The sequence below is a fragment of the Carlito syrichta genome, unplaced genomic scaffold (genome assembly GCF_000164805.1).
Source record: "Carlito syrichta isolate Samal-C Ts95f unplaced genomic scaffold, Tarsius_syrichta-2.0.1 Scaffold287526, whole genome shotgun sequence".
In the NCBI taxonomy this organism is placed as follows: domain Eukaryota; kingdom Metazoa; phylum Chordata; class Mammalia; order Primates; family Tarsiidae; genus Carlito; species Carlito syrichta.
Window position 1 is genome coordinate 461,999 of NW_007231622.1, and position 15,851 is coordinate 477,849.

At 49.3% G+C, this 15,851-nt stretch overlaps 1 protein-coding gene across 1 annotated transcript in view; it reads right to left on the minus strand.

Annotated features, from left to right (window-relative positions):
• Positions 1-15,851, minus strand: part of SEMA5B (semaphorin 5B) — a 52,850-nt gene that overhangs the window by 12,436 nt on the left and 24,563 nt on the right. The window contains exons 5-10 of the mRNA XM_021709863.1: positions 5,833-5,895; positions 5,375-5,473; positions 4,659-4,872; positions 3,653-3,938; positions 1,373-1,508; positions 1-199 (exon numbers count right to left, since the gene is read on the minus strand). Of these exons, the coding sequence (XP_021565538.1) occupies positions 1-199; positions 1,373-1,508; positions 3,653-3,938; positions 4,659-4,872; positions 5,375-5,473; positions 5,833-5,895 (997 nt within the window). The remainder of the gene's footprint in view (positions 200-1,372; positions 1,509-3,652; positions 3,939-4,658; positions 4,873-5,374; positions 5,474-5,832; positions 5,896-15,851) is intronic.

Here is a 15,851-nt window from a genome sequence, read left to right on the forward strand (position 1 = left end):
TGTAGAGCACGTGGTAGAGCGTGTCCTTGGCCTGCACCAGGTCCACCACGAGGTGCGAGAAGCGCACGCTGTCCTGGGTGACGCAGGGCTCGGGGCTCACCGGCTGCACCGCCTCGCTCATTAGGAAGAGGCGCTGCGCGTCCTGCAGGCTGCGCTCCGTCAAGTTCTCGTTGGGGCCCGTCTCGGGCAGGGTGCCGCACTGCCGCGGCGAGCCGGGTCACGCAAGCCCGGCCGCCGGACCGCCGCGACCCCCGACCCCTCCCTCCCCATTGTGGCCCAGGTGGCCACGGGCAGACACCGATTCTCCAGTTCCCTGCCCCCATATCCCAGCTGGGCCCCCTGCACCCTTTCCAAGGAGGGATGTCTCTTGTTTGGGAACTAAGGGAAAAGGAGGCTGGGAGGGTGAGGGAGGAGAGAGCTGCCAGGATTGGGGAAGAGGAGGAGGGAGAGCAAGGGGACTGGGCTATCTAAAAACGGATCATTTGAGTGTGGACAAGTGTCCTGTGATTTTATGCTGTTGCCATAGGTGCCCCTCCCCGACATGGGGCCAAGCCCTGCCTTTCCTCTCCTGTGTTCTTGCCAACTCAAAATTCTTAGGCCGTCTAAACCGAAGCTGGAAGGCAACCATCTTTTATTGAGCATCTACTAGATTGCAGGCATATCAACTTTTGCACATATTATGAAGTGTTAATCCCTTATGGTATTATCCCTAGTTCCAGGTAAGGAAAAAGACTGAGGGGGGTTGGGTGACTTGCCCACTTTCACACAAGACGGGCTAGACCTGGCTCAGGACCTTAGGACTGCAAAGCCTGAAGTCTTTGCAGCTCCACACAGCCCACTGGGCAGGAAGTTGAACAGACAAAAGGTCAACCATCAGCAGCCTCCTCTGTCCCTTTGTTCTTTCCCCTTCTCCAGGCATGCTGGGGATGCTCACTCTATCCCTGGCTGGGTCTTGACCAGTCCCAGCACTCAGAGACCCTCCAGGCATTAGTACCCATGCTGGACACACTGCAAGCAAACTCCAGCTAACATCCCCAAATTCTGACCAGAACAGCCTGTGTGGTGCTTTTCTGGTCCCTGATACTGCAGAGAACTGCAGTCTCTCCTCTCTGCCCCCTGAGCAGTGTGGGTTCACATTTAAAGACAGCTCAGAGCATGCTCCCTTGCTCTGCCTCCCACCCACTCTTCCCTTCTCCCTCACAGTCCTAGGGGTCACCACCCTCTTAGGAAGCCATGGCAGACCCCAGAGACGGGCGAGGACAGACAGGGACAGGCCCGGTGTTTGTGCTCAGCAGTTGGGAATTGGCTTGTGGCTGGTAGCCTGGGAGAAAGGCAGTGTGTGAAGAGAGGGGAAGGGGCGGGGAAGCTGTACCTGGAAGTTGGGGATGGGGTTGGCAATGGGGAGCCAGGCAGCCCGGGGGTTCTCCTGGTAGCGAAATGGGCCATTGAAAGCCTGGGAGATGGCACTGAGGTTGAAGGCGCAGACAGCAGAAGCGGCAATGCTGTTTCTGAAAGGCAAGAGGTAGTGAGATGCTGCCCTCCCTGCAGGCCTCGGCGCCCTCCTCCCGATCCCCACAGCCAGCCGTGTGTCAATCTCCAAGGCTTATGCAGCACCTTCGATGAGCCTGGTGCCTTCTGCACCATAGGGGTGTCTCCGAAGGAGGAGGTGTGGTCCTCATACCCTGCAAACCCTGGGGAAAGACCCCCTAGCAAGAAGCACTGGTGGGTCCCTCCTCATCCCTGTCCCTTTTCCAGTAGGAGACTGAAATTGATTGACACTGAGTGGCTCTCAAGCATTTTGGTCATGGCCCACGGAAATAAATATATAATACACGCACGTCCATAATGAAGTCTCATGAAACAATACTTCCTTTTACTAAATGTGTTAGACTCTGATAGTTTATTCCATTCTATTCTGATGTATTTATTGAAGCCCCTGATTTATGCTGTAACCTGCACACTCTGAGATGACTGTCCCCTGAGATCCTTTCAGTCACAGTAGCACACGTTTCCATGAGTCTGATGTGAACAGTTCACAGAGACAGTACCACCACGTCAAGTGTTCCTGGTTCTGTTCTTTGTACTCAGTCCCTCTCCCAAATTTGTCCATTTGCCCTCCACTCCCCCGGAAGCTGCACTGTCCTCTTGGTGGTCCGCCTGCAGCCTGTCTAGCCTCCTAATCCATTCTCCATGCAGCAGCCAGAGTGAGCGTTTCTAAGTGCATCCCCGAGCTGCTCGCTATCTGCTTCAAACCAGTCAATAACTTCTCCTTGCTCTTAGAATAAAGATCCAAACCCTTAAAGCAGCCTACAAGGCACTTCAGGACATAAACCTCCCTGCCCTACCCCTTCCAGCTCCTCTCCTGTCTTTCTCTTCCTCACCCTTGAAGCTCTCAGCACATGGGTCTTTGCTCAGTTCCTAAAACACTTCTTCCCACCTCAAAGCTTTGCATATGTTGTTCCTTTGGGCTGGAATGCTCTTGCCCCCTAGTTAATTCCTACTTGTCCTTCCCTGATCACCACCCCTCCATACTGTTACAGGATTCTCCACACACTACCCTTTCCCTCTGTGCCACTTATCAATATTAAAATTGATTGTTTGGTATCCATCACCCTGTCTCGAACGTAAGTGCCATAAGGGCAGAGCCATGTCTGCTTTTGCTCCCTGGTGCCCCACCGCACCAGCACAAGCACCTAGCATGGAGAAGGAGTGCAATGAACTGTTTACAATCCACACTGATGTTTTTAGTTTCCTCGATGCCTCTCCTTCTGCCCTCGGCTCACAGCCAGCACCTTCTGGTGTCCAGGGCTGGACACACTCAGTCCTGGTAGCCAGCTTTCAGTCCATGGCTGTGTGGGCTGTGCTGCCTGTCTGTCTCCCGGTTTAGATGGCTCTCTGTTCATGCTTCCCAGCTTTACTCTCATCTCCGTCCATGCCCTAAGACAGTCTTTCCTATAGATAGCCTGGCCCTTATCCAGCGCCTCCTACCCAGAGCCCAGGGTGAGCCCCTAGGTGTCTGATGTCCTTACAGAGAACACTGTGCCGCAAAGGCTCTCCTTGGTTTCTGAGGCCCATTCATCATTCTCTGGGAAATCACTGACTGAGTTAGCCTCCACACAGAAGGAGGTGTTTGGGAGAGGGTGCAAGGCCTCTGGGAGGGCTGTCCTTCCTCACACCTAGGAAACGCGGGTCTCATTCCCAGCAGTCTAGATGTTAGGTAACAGCAGGATCACCAGGAGATGGGTCAGACTGAGCAGAACCACGGAGTCATGAGGTCAGAAGGGACCTTAGGGAACCCCTGCTAAGCCTCCCCGCAGGGCTGCTGCTGGGTCCTCCCAGGACTGCACCCTTTCATCCAAAGCAGGCTTTTCCACTTTCCTCACCAGCAAGTTCTTCCTCCATGGAGCCAGAAGCCAGCTCCCTTCACATCTGGCCTAGGCCTGCCCTTTTCAGCAACTCAGGACAAGCGCTCCCCGCTCCAGAGGCAGTAAGTCACAGAGTCCTCAAACGACCCCATCCAGGAGACACGGCAAGCCTCATTTTATAGATGGCGAGACAGGGGCTCAGAGAGGGCCCTGCCCTAGCCCACTAGGCTGTGAGGCCAGGCAGCGTCCTGATCACAGGGAAGGGGGTGGCAGAGAGCAGGACTCACACATTGGTGGTGAAGACCCCGTAGATGAGGTCCTGCTCGGGCAGGTAGAAGGCACTCTGCAGCTCGTTGTAGTAGAAGGGGACCTCGCCCGGGCGGGAGCAGTTGAGCCGGGCCTTCATGAACGTGGTCCACGTGTCCTCCAGCAGGAACCGCCCCCCCACATCGTTCTTGCACACACGGGCCACCCGGGAGTACACAGTGCGTCCGCAGTCGTGCTCCACTGCGTTCTCCCGCAGGAAGAAGTAGGCAAACAGCCCAATATCATAGGCTGCCACAAAGTTTGGCTCTGTGTGGCAGAAGAGGAACAAAGGGCAGGGCGGGCCAGCAGGGAGGAAGAGGGCAGAGTCGGGAGAACTGGACGACTTCAGCATTCCCAGACGGCACCCTGGCACTCCTCCCCAGTGCCAGCCTGGTGACCAGGGGGCTCTAGCTCTTCCTACTCCCACCTCCGATACAAAGTACAGCTGTAACAATAGTCAACCTGTGTTACTGAGTCCTCACCGGGCAGCAGACACTATCCTAACTCTATATGAATTAACCCATTTGATCTTCCTAACAACCTCAGAGGTAAGTCCTATGGTTATCCCCATATTATGGCTGAGAACACTGCGATACAGAGAGGTTTAAGCGCTTGCTCAAGGCCACACAGCTAGTTATTGAGGAAGCAGAGATTCAACCCCAAGGAACAGGCGATGCATACAGCTCTCTCCACAACCTCTTCTTACCCATAACTTCTTTTCCTAATCAATTCCTAACTGTCTCTTCCCCCAATAGCTGGCCCTCCAACTGTCCTGGGTCCTCAGGACATCTGTGATTTCCTCTGGGGTCCGTGTCCAACATGCTCTGGTCTTTGGGCAAACATCTGCGCTACTCTGGGCCTCTTCCTTGATGAAGCAAGTGTGAGCCCTTGCAGAGGTTAGGCAAGAAGGAGGACGGATAGGGGTCAGGGTGGACTGGCAGGGTCAGAACCAGAAGACTCCCTACCCCTAGCCCGGGGCCTCCTTACCATTGAGCCACTTGGAGTTATACTGGGCGGTGCGAAGCGGTGGCCGGCTGCCCAGGCTGCGGTAAATGGCGGGGTCCCGACCTGAGAAGTCGATGACCGTGGCAGCGTAGAGCTCCCCCTGGGAGGAGATGACAGCTGTGGAGTTGTGGCGTGGGTCGTAGGGGCAGCGGGCCACACCATTGATCTTCTCAATAGTCCGGTTGAGGTTCCCCACCTGGGGATGATGGGGAGAAGGGGACGCTTTTCCCTGAGGCCCTGGGACTGCCTGCTTTTTTCACCCGAGAGTTTTGTCTTCTCCTGGGCCCTGGTTTCTTTGGGGCTCCCCCTCCTCCAGAGTCCTCCTTACTGCCCCGCCCACAGGCCCATAGAGCAGTAACTCCCATGGAGGGCGTGTTCTTGCCAGGAGCTCTGTCTCCAACCCCAGTCAGGACCTTCCAAGGTGAGGCTGACCCATATATTCCAGAAGGCCCAGTTACATTTGAATTTCAGAGAACAATTAATAATTTTTTAGTGTAAGTTCTGCATGGGACATGCTTCTGCTAAAATATCATTTGTTTATCTCAAATTCAACTCAAACCAGGTGTTCTTTTTAGGTTTTGGTATGGGGTTTGGTTTTTGGCTAAACTCGGCAACCCCTCTCCAAAGCTGTGTGCCTGGGCAGGAGAACCACCCTGTTTTGGTGACCCTTTCACCTGCCCCACCCTGAGCCACCCCACCTGTCTGCTGGAGCACACGGGGGAAAAGGCATTGGTCCCACACATGAACACCTTCCGGCCAGTGACGATCAGGACTCGCACGTAGTTCTGACACTCCTCCTGAGTTGAGAAGAAAAGTGACAGAGGGACACAGCTCTCCAGGTGAGGAGCAGAGTGTTTTCACCTCATACCTCTGTGTCAGAGACTAACACAGATCCTCAAACACCCCCCTCCACCCCAGATCCATCCTGTCCCGACGTCCAGCTTGCATCTGGGGACATCCCCCCACCAAGGCTGTCTCTCCGCATCACTGATCCCTCCGATGCACAGGACCAAGTGGCCGCAGGGCTCTATCCTCTCCTGCCTGAGGGGCCTCTCCAGCAGGGGACCTCACACCCACACGCTGCTCCTCCATCCCTGCAACCACAAGCCTCCCACCAGCTCCAAGCCAGGCCCCTGCGGCAACCCGGGCCACATACCTCAGTCTTTCCTTTGCTCTGGCAGGAACGGCGTGTGTCCTCATCGGAGGCCCACTCTGTGGCCTGCAGGAAGAACACACAGACATCACATGGCCGTATCATTTGCTGCCACCCACCACCAGGGCAGGCAGCAGCCGGTGTCTGGAGTGGACAGGAAGCTGTGAAGGGGTCAGGGCCAGCCTGCGGGGAGAGGTTTCCTAGTCCACATGGACCTGGAAGGCTGCCAGATCTCCTCACTCAGAGTCGACCCCTTGACCTGACACCCTCCCCGCCTGCTGGAGTCAGGGGAAGCCAGAGTAACAGCTTCCACACGCCTCACCATCCCCACGCAGTCTGTCCTCCCTGCCCTAGGTCAGCCAGGGAGCTGGAAGAGGCCAAAAAGGACCTTCAGTGCCATCCAGGCCCTGAGCAGGAGCTCGGAAATGTGCCTCTGTTATGTGCCAGATGTCCCCCAGACGAGTGGGAGGCAGGGAGGGAGAAAAGAACTTACAAACCTTAGATACAGGGCATTTAACTATATTTGACTATAATCCGCAAAGTGGTTGTTTTTTTTTCATAACAGATGAGGAAACTGAGGCTCTGTGTGACTTGCTCAAGGTCGCACATCTGGCACGTGGCAGAGCAGCGATCAGAACCCGCATTCCTCTGATTCCAAAGGCTACGTGTGTGTTTTTCTTTATCCCACTGTCTCAAGGGCCTAGGACTCCCCTTTCCTGCCATGGCTCCCACCCCAGCACTGCCTGCCTTCTCTTCTGGTTCCCCCTGAAGCATCACTCACACTCTGTCATGGGGTAATGTCTTTGGGGACACAGCTTTCACTCAGGGACCCAGAGGACAGCACCATGTTCTCATGTGCACATGGCATTGGGAGAGGGCTGTCCCTCATCCAGGATCCCCGTGTCCCCTTCGTCTCTTCTGCCACCCCTCTCTCCGAACAGCAGCTGAGGGGGGAGTGATGCCTTTCACGTCCAGGCAATGTCAACAGCCCTGGTGTGGCTCATTATAAATTTCTGGGTCACATGTATAAACATGAACTACCTACCTGTCCTGAGAGAGGAGCCCTGAGCAAGCAGCTCTTCCATCAAAACGGGGGGGAAAAATCCCACCTGCTTTTAATTTCTAACAAACTGCTTCTCGCTGTGAAGTCACTGCCTGCAGCGCTCCAGGGGCTGCGGTGTGGGAGGAGAGGTGGGGAGGGAGGAGGGCCCTGCGGGGCTGCTCTCTGCTTTCCAGGCCACAGCCGCCCAGCACCGCGGCAGCTGTGTGGTGGGGCAGAGGGAGGCTGACGCCTGCAGACCCTGAATTCAGAAGCCGGGTGATGAGCTGGGTTAAGCCTCCCATCAGACCTGTGAGTGAACTGAGCTCATCCTGCCGTGCCAGGCCTGGAGCTCAGGCTGCTGTGTCTCCCAGGTCTTGGACAAGAGCCAGTGACCCCTGGCGTCTGGCCACAGAGCCGCAGGGTCATCTGGACACAAACAATTGAGCACTGTCATACTCGGGACCCATCAGCTCCCAGGTTAAGCCTGGCATGAGAGAAGAGAGGGACATACACAAGAAGACGCAGGGCCTCTGGGAGAGAGAAAGAGCCATGGTGGCAAACACCGCAGATGTCCAGGCAGAAAGCTCTGGACAGTGGGCGGCTTCGGGAGGACTGCATGGGCAAAGGGTGCATGCTTGGGTCTTGGGGCCCTTGAGCACGGGGACATGTTGAAGAGGTCAGCCTTGTCCTGATGGAATGGGATTCCTCTGGGTGGGAGGCAGGTTTGTACAACAGGAAGGAGTTAAAGTTACACTGAACTCAGCAATGGGACAGGCACTGTGCCGGGGACTTGATATAATTTCCCACAAAACAGCCTTTTGTTTGTTTTATAGGTGAGAATACTAAAGCCCAGAGAGGCTGTGCAATTTGCCCAAAGTTGCACAGCTGGCAAGCAACAAACTCAAGATGCAAACCTAGACAGTTGATGCCAGAGCTGAGCTCTTTCTGCTACATCCTGCAGCCTCTCGTGGTGAATAGACTTCTTGAACCAAAAGTTAGACCATACGGCTCGAAAAGAATATGTATATTTATAAAGATAACAGCACAGAGCAGACTTGAGTCAATTTATTTATTTTTAAAATATTTAAAAAATTGTTTTTATCAAAGAAATGCACAGGGTTTAAAAAGTTAAATAGTATAACATTAATTAAAAACCCTGGTGACCCACTCCTCCCATACCCTACCCTTTTTTCCCAAGGACAACCACTGTGATCTCTTTTAGCTGTTTCTCTATGTTTTTAAAAAAATCAATTTCTCAAAAATATGTATCAATTTCAGACTTCATCTTTTTGACTTCCTGTTACAGAGGTGAAGATTTTTTCCTCACTCCCATTCTTCCCCACCCCAAAGCACATATACATTTCCTGTCTTCCCATCCTCCCATTATAATTCATTTTCAATGAAAATCAACATCAGTATTGACACTGTTGTAAATATGTAAACATTGTTCACTGCTACCAACCATCATCCCAGATTTCACGATGTATGGCACCATCGATTTGTAATATGAACCACCAAGAAAGAAAATATGCTGCCACTCAAAGGCTCTTATTACTTAAATTTTTAATGTAAACATATTGAAAGTGCTCTTACTTGGACATATGTTTTTATCATATGTCAATATTATGTGTAAAAATAGAAAAACACAAGCAAAATTAAGTATCCCTAAACCTTCTTTGAATGCAGTGTTCACCTCCTCTGAATCACTTTTCTGTTCAGCGTTGTCAGTGTTCATTTTTGTTTGTTGAGAGTATCGTTCTTTGAACTACCCTAGCTAGTGTCAGTGATGCGGTAATTCTTCCAGAGCATTCCATTCTGGTCTCCACGATTTTCTTCTACACCACTGACTCCATTCTGCAAATATGGACGCTGGCACATTCTTGGCCATATCGGAAGGTGCCCATAAAAGGTTTTCTGACAAACCAGGACTCATACTCCTTCCTCGTATAATCCTACGATGGTTTATAGACTGAAATGTCCAGGGTTTGCTGTTGTCCAGTCAGAGCACCAGGGATAATGACTAAGTCCACGCCTGCATGGGCAATGACAACATCAGGACTGTGTCTGGCCAGTAGTGACTGTCAGATCACATCCCAACTTCAGTCTCATTAAAATGTGAAACATGCACATCTGAGAATCAATGAAATATCTGTAGTCTGACAAGGCTTCCTTTCTTGAACAACTTTGTGTTTTTCCTGGATGATTGTCTTGATTTTCTTCATTTGCTTGTTTTGCATGACCTATCACTGAAGTTCCCCAGTGTCAAACAGCTCTTACAAATCCCTTTCAATATCACTTTCTAACTGCCTGCGACAAATGGTTCAGAAAACCGAGTAGCTCCATCCCCTTCCTCCTCCCCAACCTCCATCTTCCTGCCTAGTTGACTGCTCCTGAGGCCTTCTGCTTGACTGTTCACCTGGGACTTACCTTATTTCCTTTCCTGCTTTCTGAATCCTATGCTTCCCTCTTCTTGATTTACGTTCTTATTTTGGTGGAACACACCTCTAGTATCTTCCTGAGGAAGGGAACATGGTTGGTCAGTTTTTAAAATTCTTGCATGTCTAGTTTATTCTCTCTTCATACTTGACTGGTAGTTTTGATAGAGAATTCTAGGTTGAAAATGATTTTCACTCAAAATTGTATAGGCATTTATTCCTCCATTGTCTTCTAGATTCTAGCATTGCGATTGAGGAGTCTAATGCAATTCTTACTCCCCATCTTTGTAATGACTTTTTTTTTACTTTTTCTTTAGACTCTGGAAACTTTTAGGGTCTTCTCTTTATTAAGTGTCCCGACTTTCACACTGATGTGCCTTAGCAGGGGTCTCTTTTGGTAACCCAGTCAACCTTTTCACCTTGAAGACTTGTTCTCTGTTTTGGCAAGTTTTCTTATGTTATCTCCTCCTTAACGTCTTCTTTTTTTACCTTTTCCTCTGTTTTCTTTGTTGGAACTCTTATTAATCCAATCTGCTGTTGGTCCTTGTGTATTGATCTTCTAGTTTTCTGATTTTTTTGGTCCTATTTTTCATTTCCTGTTTTTTGTTGTTCTCATTTCTGGTAAATTTTTCTTCAACTTTATCTTCTAATCCTTCCATTCAATTTTCACTTTCCCAATTGCATTTTTAATTTCTATATGTTAATTCATTGACTTATAAACAAAATATTTTCATGTGTAAAAAGAATACTAATTCTTTTTTAATCATTAATTAAAATTTTTGCATTGTCTCTGTTTCTTACAGTTTGTTTCATTCTGTTTGCTTGTTTGTTTTGACCTTCTCTTTTACTTTGGAGGCTTTCCTCAACTGTCTGTTGACTTTTTACTATCTGTTATACTTAATAAGAAGTCACTAAACACTTTGCCCTGAAAGGAACCAGGGCTTCTTGGAGAAATGGCTGATTCCAAGTCTGGGACAGCACATGCAATTGGAACATCTTGTCACAACAAAGAGCAAGGACGCAAAGACTAGATAAGATCAGGTCAAAAGGACCCAGGAGCCAACACGAAGAATCCCCCCACTGGTGAAAGACGGGATAGTCATGATCGATAACTGCAATGCATTGAAACACATCAACCATGTTTATTTAAATCGATAAGTCTGTAATGATAATAATAATAAAAAACACTGAAGGATAGTAACAGACCAGCTCATTATTGGAGAAACTTGTTTGGAAGTTGTAACAGGGAGGCATCGCTGTTGTTATACCCTTGACTGAAGAATGGCTCTCCTTTACCAGGAAAGCTAGTCCTCTTAGACCAAATGTGCAGCTTCAGGAGGGATGCACATGGAGCGGTGAGGGAGAAAGAGGACACCCACCTAGCCAGCCACATCAGTCGAATCAACCCTGGTGACCAATGGGGTGACAGATGCTGCAGTCAGATCACCCTCACATCCATAGCTCATTATTTGAAAACTGGCAAATAAAGACAGAGTATCAAACATTTATTCTGCCTTTCCATTTATTCTGACTGTATCATTGAGTGACCAAATAATAGATATGGAAAAGTTTGCTTCTGTAGAAGTAACCCAGCTAATATACTGTAATACCTAAAGAATTGAGGGATCTAGAAAATGATCATCATTGGTTGCTAACATCAAAAAAGAGAGAAAATAAGACACCATGTACCTCCTAAAGCTCACTGACAGGTGACACAGGGAAAAGAGGAGAATGTAGTATGACAATAGTATGACAATACTACCTGCATGACAATCAGCAAAATTCAGGGTCTGGAAAACTCTATAGCAGCAGTCCCCAGACTTTTTGGCATCAGGGACCAGTTTTGTGGAAGACAGTTTTTCCAAAGACGGGGGGGTGAGAAGGATCATCAGGCATTAGACTCTCATAAGCGTGCAACCTAGATCTCTTGCATGTGCACTTCACAATAGGGTTTGTGCTCCTATGAGAATCTAATGCCACCACTGATCTGACAAAAGACAGAGCTCTGCTCACCCACCACTTATATCCTTCTGTGCAGCCTGGTTCTTAACAGACCACGAACTGGTGTGTTGGGAAGCCTTACTCTATAGGACAAATGACCAGGTTTCTTCAGTAAATAAATTACACAAAGACAGGAAACATTGTTTAGAAGAGACATAGGAGACATACCAACAAATTTCAATGTAATTGGATCTTTATTTGAATCCTAATTCAAATAATCAAAACAGATAGGACAATTAGGGAAATATAAACCAGATATTTAGTGATAAGAAATTATTAATTTTAGGTCACTTATAAAAAAAGGAATCCCTATCTTTTGGAAATGGATACTGAAATATTTATGGATGTCATGATATGTTGGAGATTCGCTTCAAAGTAATTCAAAACAAGAAAGTGGGGATGTAGAAGAAACATGATTGACCATGAGTTGATAATTGTTAAAGTGTTTAAACTGCTGTTGAGTGTGGGGCAGTCATGTACTATTCTCTCTGTTTTTGTATGTATGAAGTTTTACATGATTAAAAAAAGGATTTGTGTGCTTGCTTTAAGAGTAAAGTATTAAACAGCTCATTAGAAATTCCATGGCTAGGGCTTGTATAGATTGGTGAGCTTCTCTGAGGGTGCTGGGTGAAGTGTTTTTTTTCACTGGGAGATCCTCTATGTCATCCTCTAGAAGTCTGGTCTCTGAGGTCATTGAGTTTCACCCGTAGGGACTCCTCCAATGTCCTGCCTGGGCATGGGGTGGGGAGGGAAAGTAGACTTTTGCTGGATCTCTTTGTTCTAGTCCCACACTCCATCAGTGTCCTTCACTTTTCCTGGTGTCCCTAAATATGGAGGCTTTCTGGTTGAGTCTCTAGAGTAAGGATCTCAGTCTCCTTTGTTGGGAGTAGGGGGAAGGTAGAAGAGATTGCTGTTTGGATGAGATAGAAGACCTGGGTTCCAACCTCTCAATTAGAGAATTTCAATCTCCCTTTCTATCCTTGGACCTTATCCTCACATCCCATAATACCCAACACTCAGTTTCTGGGCCCGTCTGGGGAGCCAGTTGCCTTCCTGCTGCATCCCCCCCAGCAAGCCACTCTGCTCTGCTCAGTCAGTATGACCATTCTATCCACTTTCCACCTCCCCAAAATGCATTTGATCTCTTCGCTGATGTCTCCTCTTTCATTCTCTCTGTCACTGTGGATGTGTACCTTTTAAAACTCCTTGCTCTTTTTAGTGGGGCTCTTTGAAGGAATGGAGATAGACATATCTGATCAATCTGGCACACAGTATGCTTTAAACGAGGGCTGTCCCAGAAATTCCAGGATGGCAATCTCTAGTAACAGAGCAGCTGTGCGGTTGTCATGCTGTGGAGGGAGCAAGGGAGACACCCAGGGACATGGACCATCTTCCTGCAGACTCAGCAAATTCCTCCCAATTCTCTTCTAGCACTTGGGGAGCCAGAGATGACAGCCAAGCATCAACACATCTGAGCATTAAGTCCACCACTTGGCGGAGTTTAAACTTCAAGCTGCTACAAAGGATGCCAGATTTGAGTTTGGAGGATGCAGAGATCCTCTAGAAGAGAGCTCGGGAGTCCTCCTCCATGTCTGCCCTGGCCCAAAGTCCCATTATGGGCCCTGATGCATATGTGCAGAAACAGTCCTCATTTCTGCCTTGTAGGGAATCCGGCAACCCAAGATCATAAATCTGTTGCAATTAGGCTTCTAGCCAGGTCGTCCCCTGGAATTGTTCTGGCAAATGTCGCTCATGAGCTCCTAATTGCCAGATCCAAGGCACCTCAACACGCTGTCCGCTCAGTAGCCCATTGGTCACGGGCCTCCTTTCCTTCTCCAAGACTAGCGTATTAAGCTACACTGATAAATAACCATCACAGAAGAGCGGATATGACTTCTCCACACTCCCCACTCACACACACACACACACACACGCATGCACGCACGTGCGCACGCGCACACACACTCCCCTCTCTTCAGAGCCTGGAGAATTGGGAGGGAACTGGGTCTTCGATTTTCTTTAAGGAAGAGTAGTTTACATAAATTGTTTAATAGGGGTTAGGTACTTAGAAGTCCCTGAATGGACACTGGTTTGCATAAACTGTTTGCATTTAGATTTTTCTTTACGGAATGTTAATTATTTAAACTATCAATAAAGCACTGAGTTTTTAAGTTTGCTTAAGTCATGCCCTGAGGCCAAGTGGGAGGATCCCTTGGTTTTATAATGGGGTGTTTCGACCCAAGCGGACTGGGCACTGGGGACCAGAGGCCGAAGTCTGCTCAGGGGGTTGCTGGGCAGCCCGCCCCAACCTGTTGCTTGTTCTCTCCCCTTTGTGGACACATGGTACCTTCTAGAGTGGAAACGTAGACTTAAAGCATACTTATTTCCTTAGTTCTGTCATAGCAAATTCACTCTGAAATTCTGAGGTCAGACCTCTAAGATACACCCTGCACGAGGAAGGTGGTCAAACTTGTTTTATGATACTCTTCAAGGAACGCCCTGTCCCAAGCAGCAGCTATGGGCTGCCATAAGATATTTGTCCCTGGCTGAGACCAGATCAACACTAAGCCAGATAAACCAAACTCCAGGACTCAGCACAGAGTCCTAACAGTCCTAAGATAAGGTATGTGACCTATGATCTGTGGGCCAGCTGCCAAGGAGGCCTGGGCAGCCTAAACCAGCTAGGCAGCATCTACAGAAAAGAACTTGACATCCTAGTGTAGTGGTTCCTACATTTCGTTGCACACTGGAATGTAAAATCCCAGTGCTGGAATCTACCCTGTGCAGTCAGAATCTCTAAGGGTAGAACCCAGGCCTAGAGTCAGGCTGCCCCATTCCCACCCCAATCCATGGTTCCCAGCTGTGCAAGCCAGAAACCTAGATGTTGCCATTGTGGTCCAAGCATTGCTAAGTCCTCCAGGGCTGTCAACTTCCCCAGTGCCCCGAGTCACCTTCATACAAGAGCCAATGTGCTTGGTGCTGTGTGATGCTGTGGCCTGTGTGATACTGCTGCCTTAAGGTCTTCTCTCCATCCCCTCTGCTGCTGTCTTCCTTCACGTCTCCCCATCCCTCACCTAGTCATTGCGGACGTCTCCTAACATGTTCCTCTATTACTCCAGTCTGCACTGGGCCACGTGATTTAAACACCAAATCCAGTCATGCCACTTACCTGCTTAAAACTCATTATGAATCCCCATTGTGGAATTCATTTTATATTACAGAAGCCCCCTTGTGTTAGCCTCCAACTAACCATGAGTGACCTACAATCAAAGCTGAACATCGACCAATCAGAACTGCCACATTTCAGTCCCTTATTTGCATGGCAGAAACCTTCATGCATAACAGGAACCCTAACCCTAACTGAAAAGAGGCCAGCTCCCATGTAAAACAACCTCAAACTCCTGGCTCGAGCACAGACAGCTCTCCTACTGCTGCCATGCCCACTGCTCCCTTGCAGTGTACTCAATAAACCTATCTTTCTTTACTCTGGTCTGACTTGGGTGAATTCTTTCACCACCCGTATCTCCAGCCAACTGGTCACTACCTGCGACCAGTGCCTTCAAAATAAAATATGGACTTCTCATCTCTGCAAGGAAGACTCCCTGCAGTATGGCATCAATATGGCCTCGCTCTCTCTTCCAGGTCTCGTCTCCCACCCTTACCCCACTTCTGACGCTCAGTGCTGCATACCAGTTCACATCTCTGTCCTCCTCCTCAGCGGCCTAGCAAGCACATCCTCTGAACTCCAGCTCAAGGATAGCTCCCACAGGAAGCCTTTGCAGATCCTGCTGTGCCTAGAGGGTCGTCCCACAGCACTCCCATTATTTCTGTGCATCTATTTCTCTTCCTTCTTCAGCCACTTGACCTTCCCAGACGATCTTCATCTGCAGACCATGGGAGCCAAATAAAAGCTCCCCAGAGCTCAAGGCAGGACCCCTGTATCTCCTCCCCTACCCACTTTGAACTCCTTTTGCACTGGCCTTCTTCAGGATCTGACTTGCTGGGTTTGGCATCCTGGCTTCATTTTCTGTGGATGCCCAGTTGGAAACTAGGCTCTGGGCTGGCTGCTTTTGACAGTTCCGGCAGGCCACGGATGCTGCCCCTGGGAACTTGTCCCCTTGCTCCATCCCAGATCCCAGGAATATACTGCATCATCTCCCCTCCAGGAAAGAGGATCATATGTGATCTCTGTGGGCATGTTCCTTGAGACAAGGGACTGGGCCTGAGCCACCTTTGGAACTCAAATGCTTAGTACCATGCCGAGGACTAGATCTGACCTTCAGTAGGTGTTCATTAAATGTTTATTGAGTGGGTGAGTGGATGGATAGATGGATGGATGGGTGTGCAGGCTGGTTGGTAAAAGTATGGAGAGAAGAACAGAGGAACAGATACATGGATGAATGATGTCTCCTTTCAACTTGACCTAGCCCCTCCCAACTCTCCCCTCCAATGGGCATACTTTTTTTGTTCCCTTATACCTCCCTCCAGCAACTAGACAAGAGTCTCAATGCCCCAGGGATGTGAACCCAGGTGTGACCAGGATG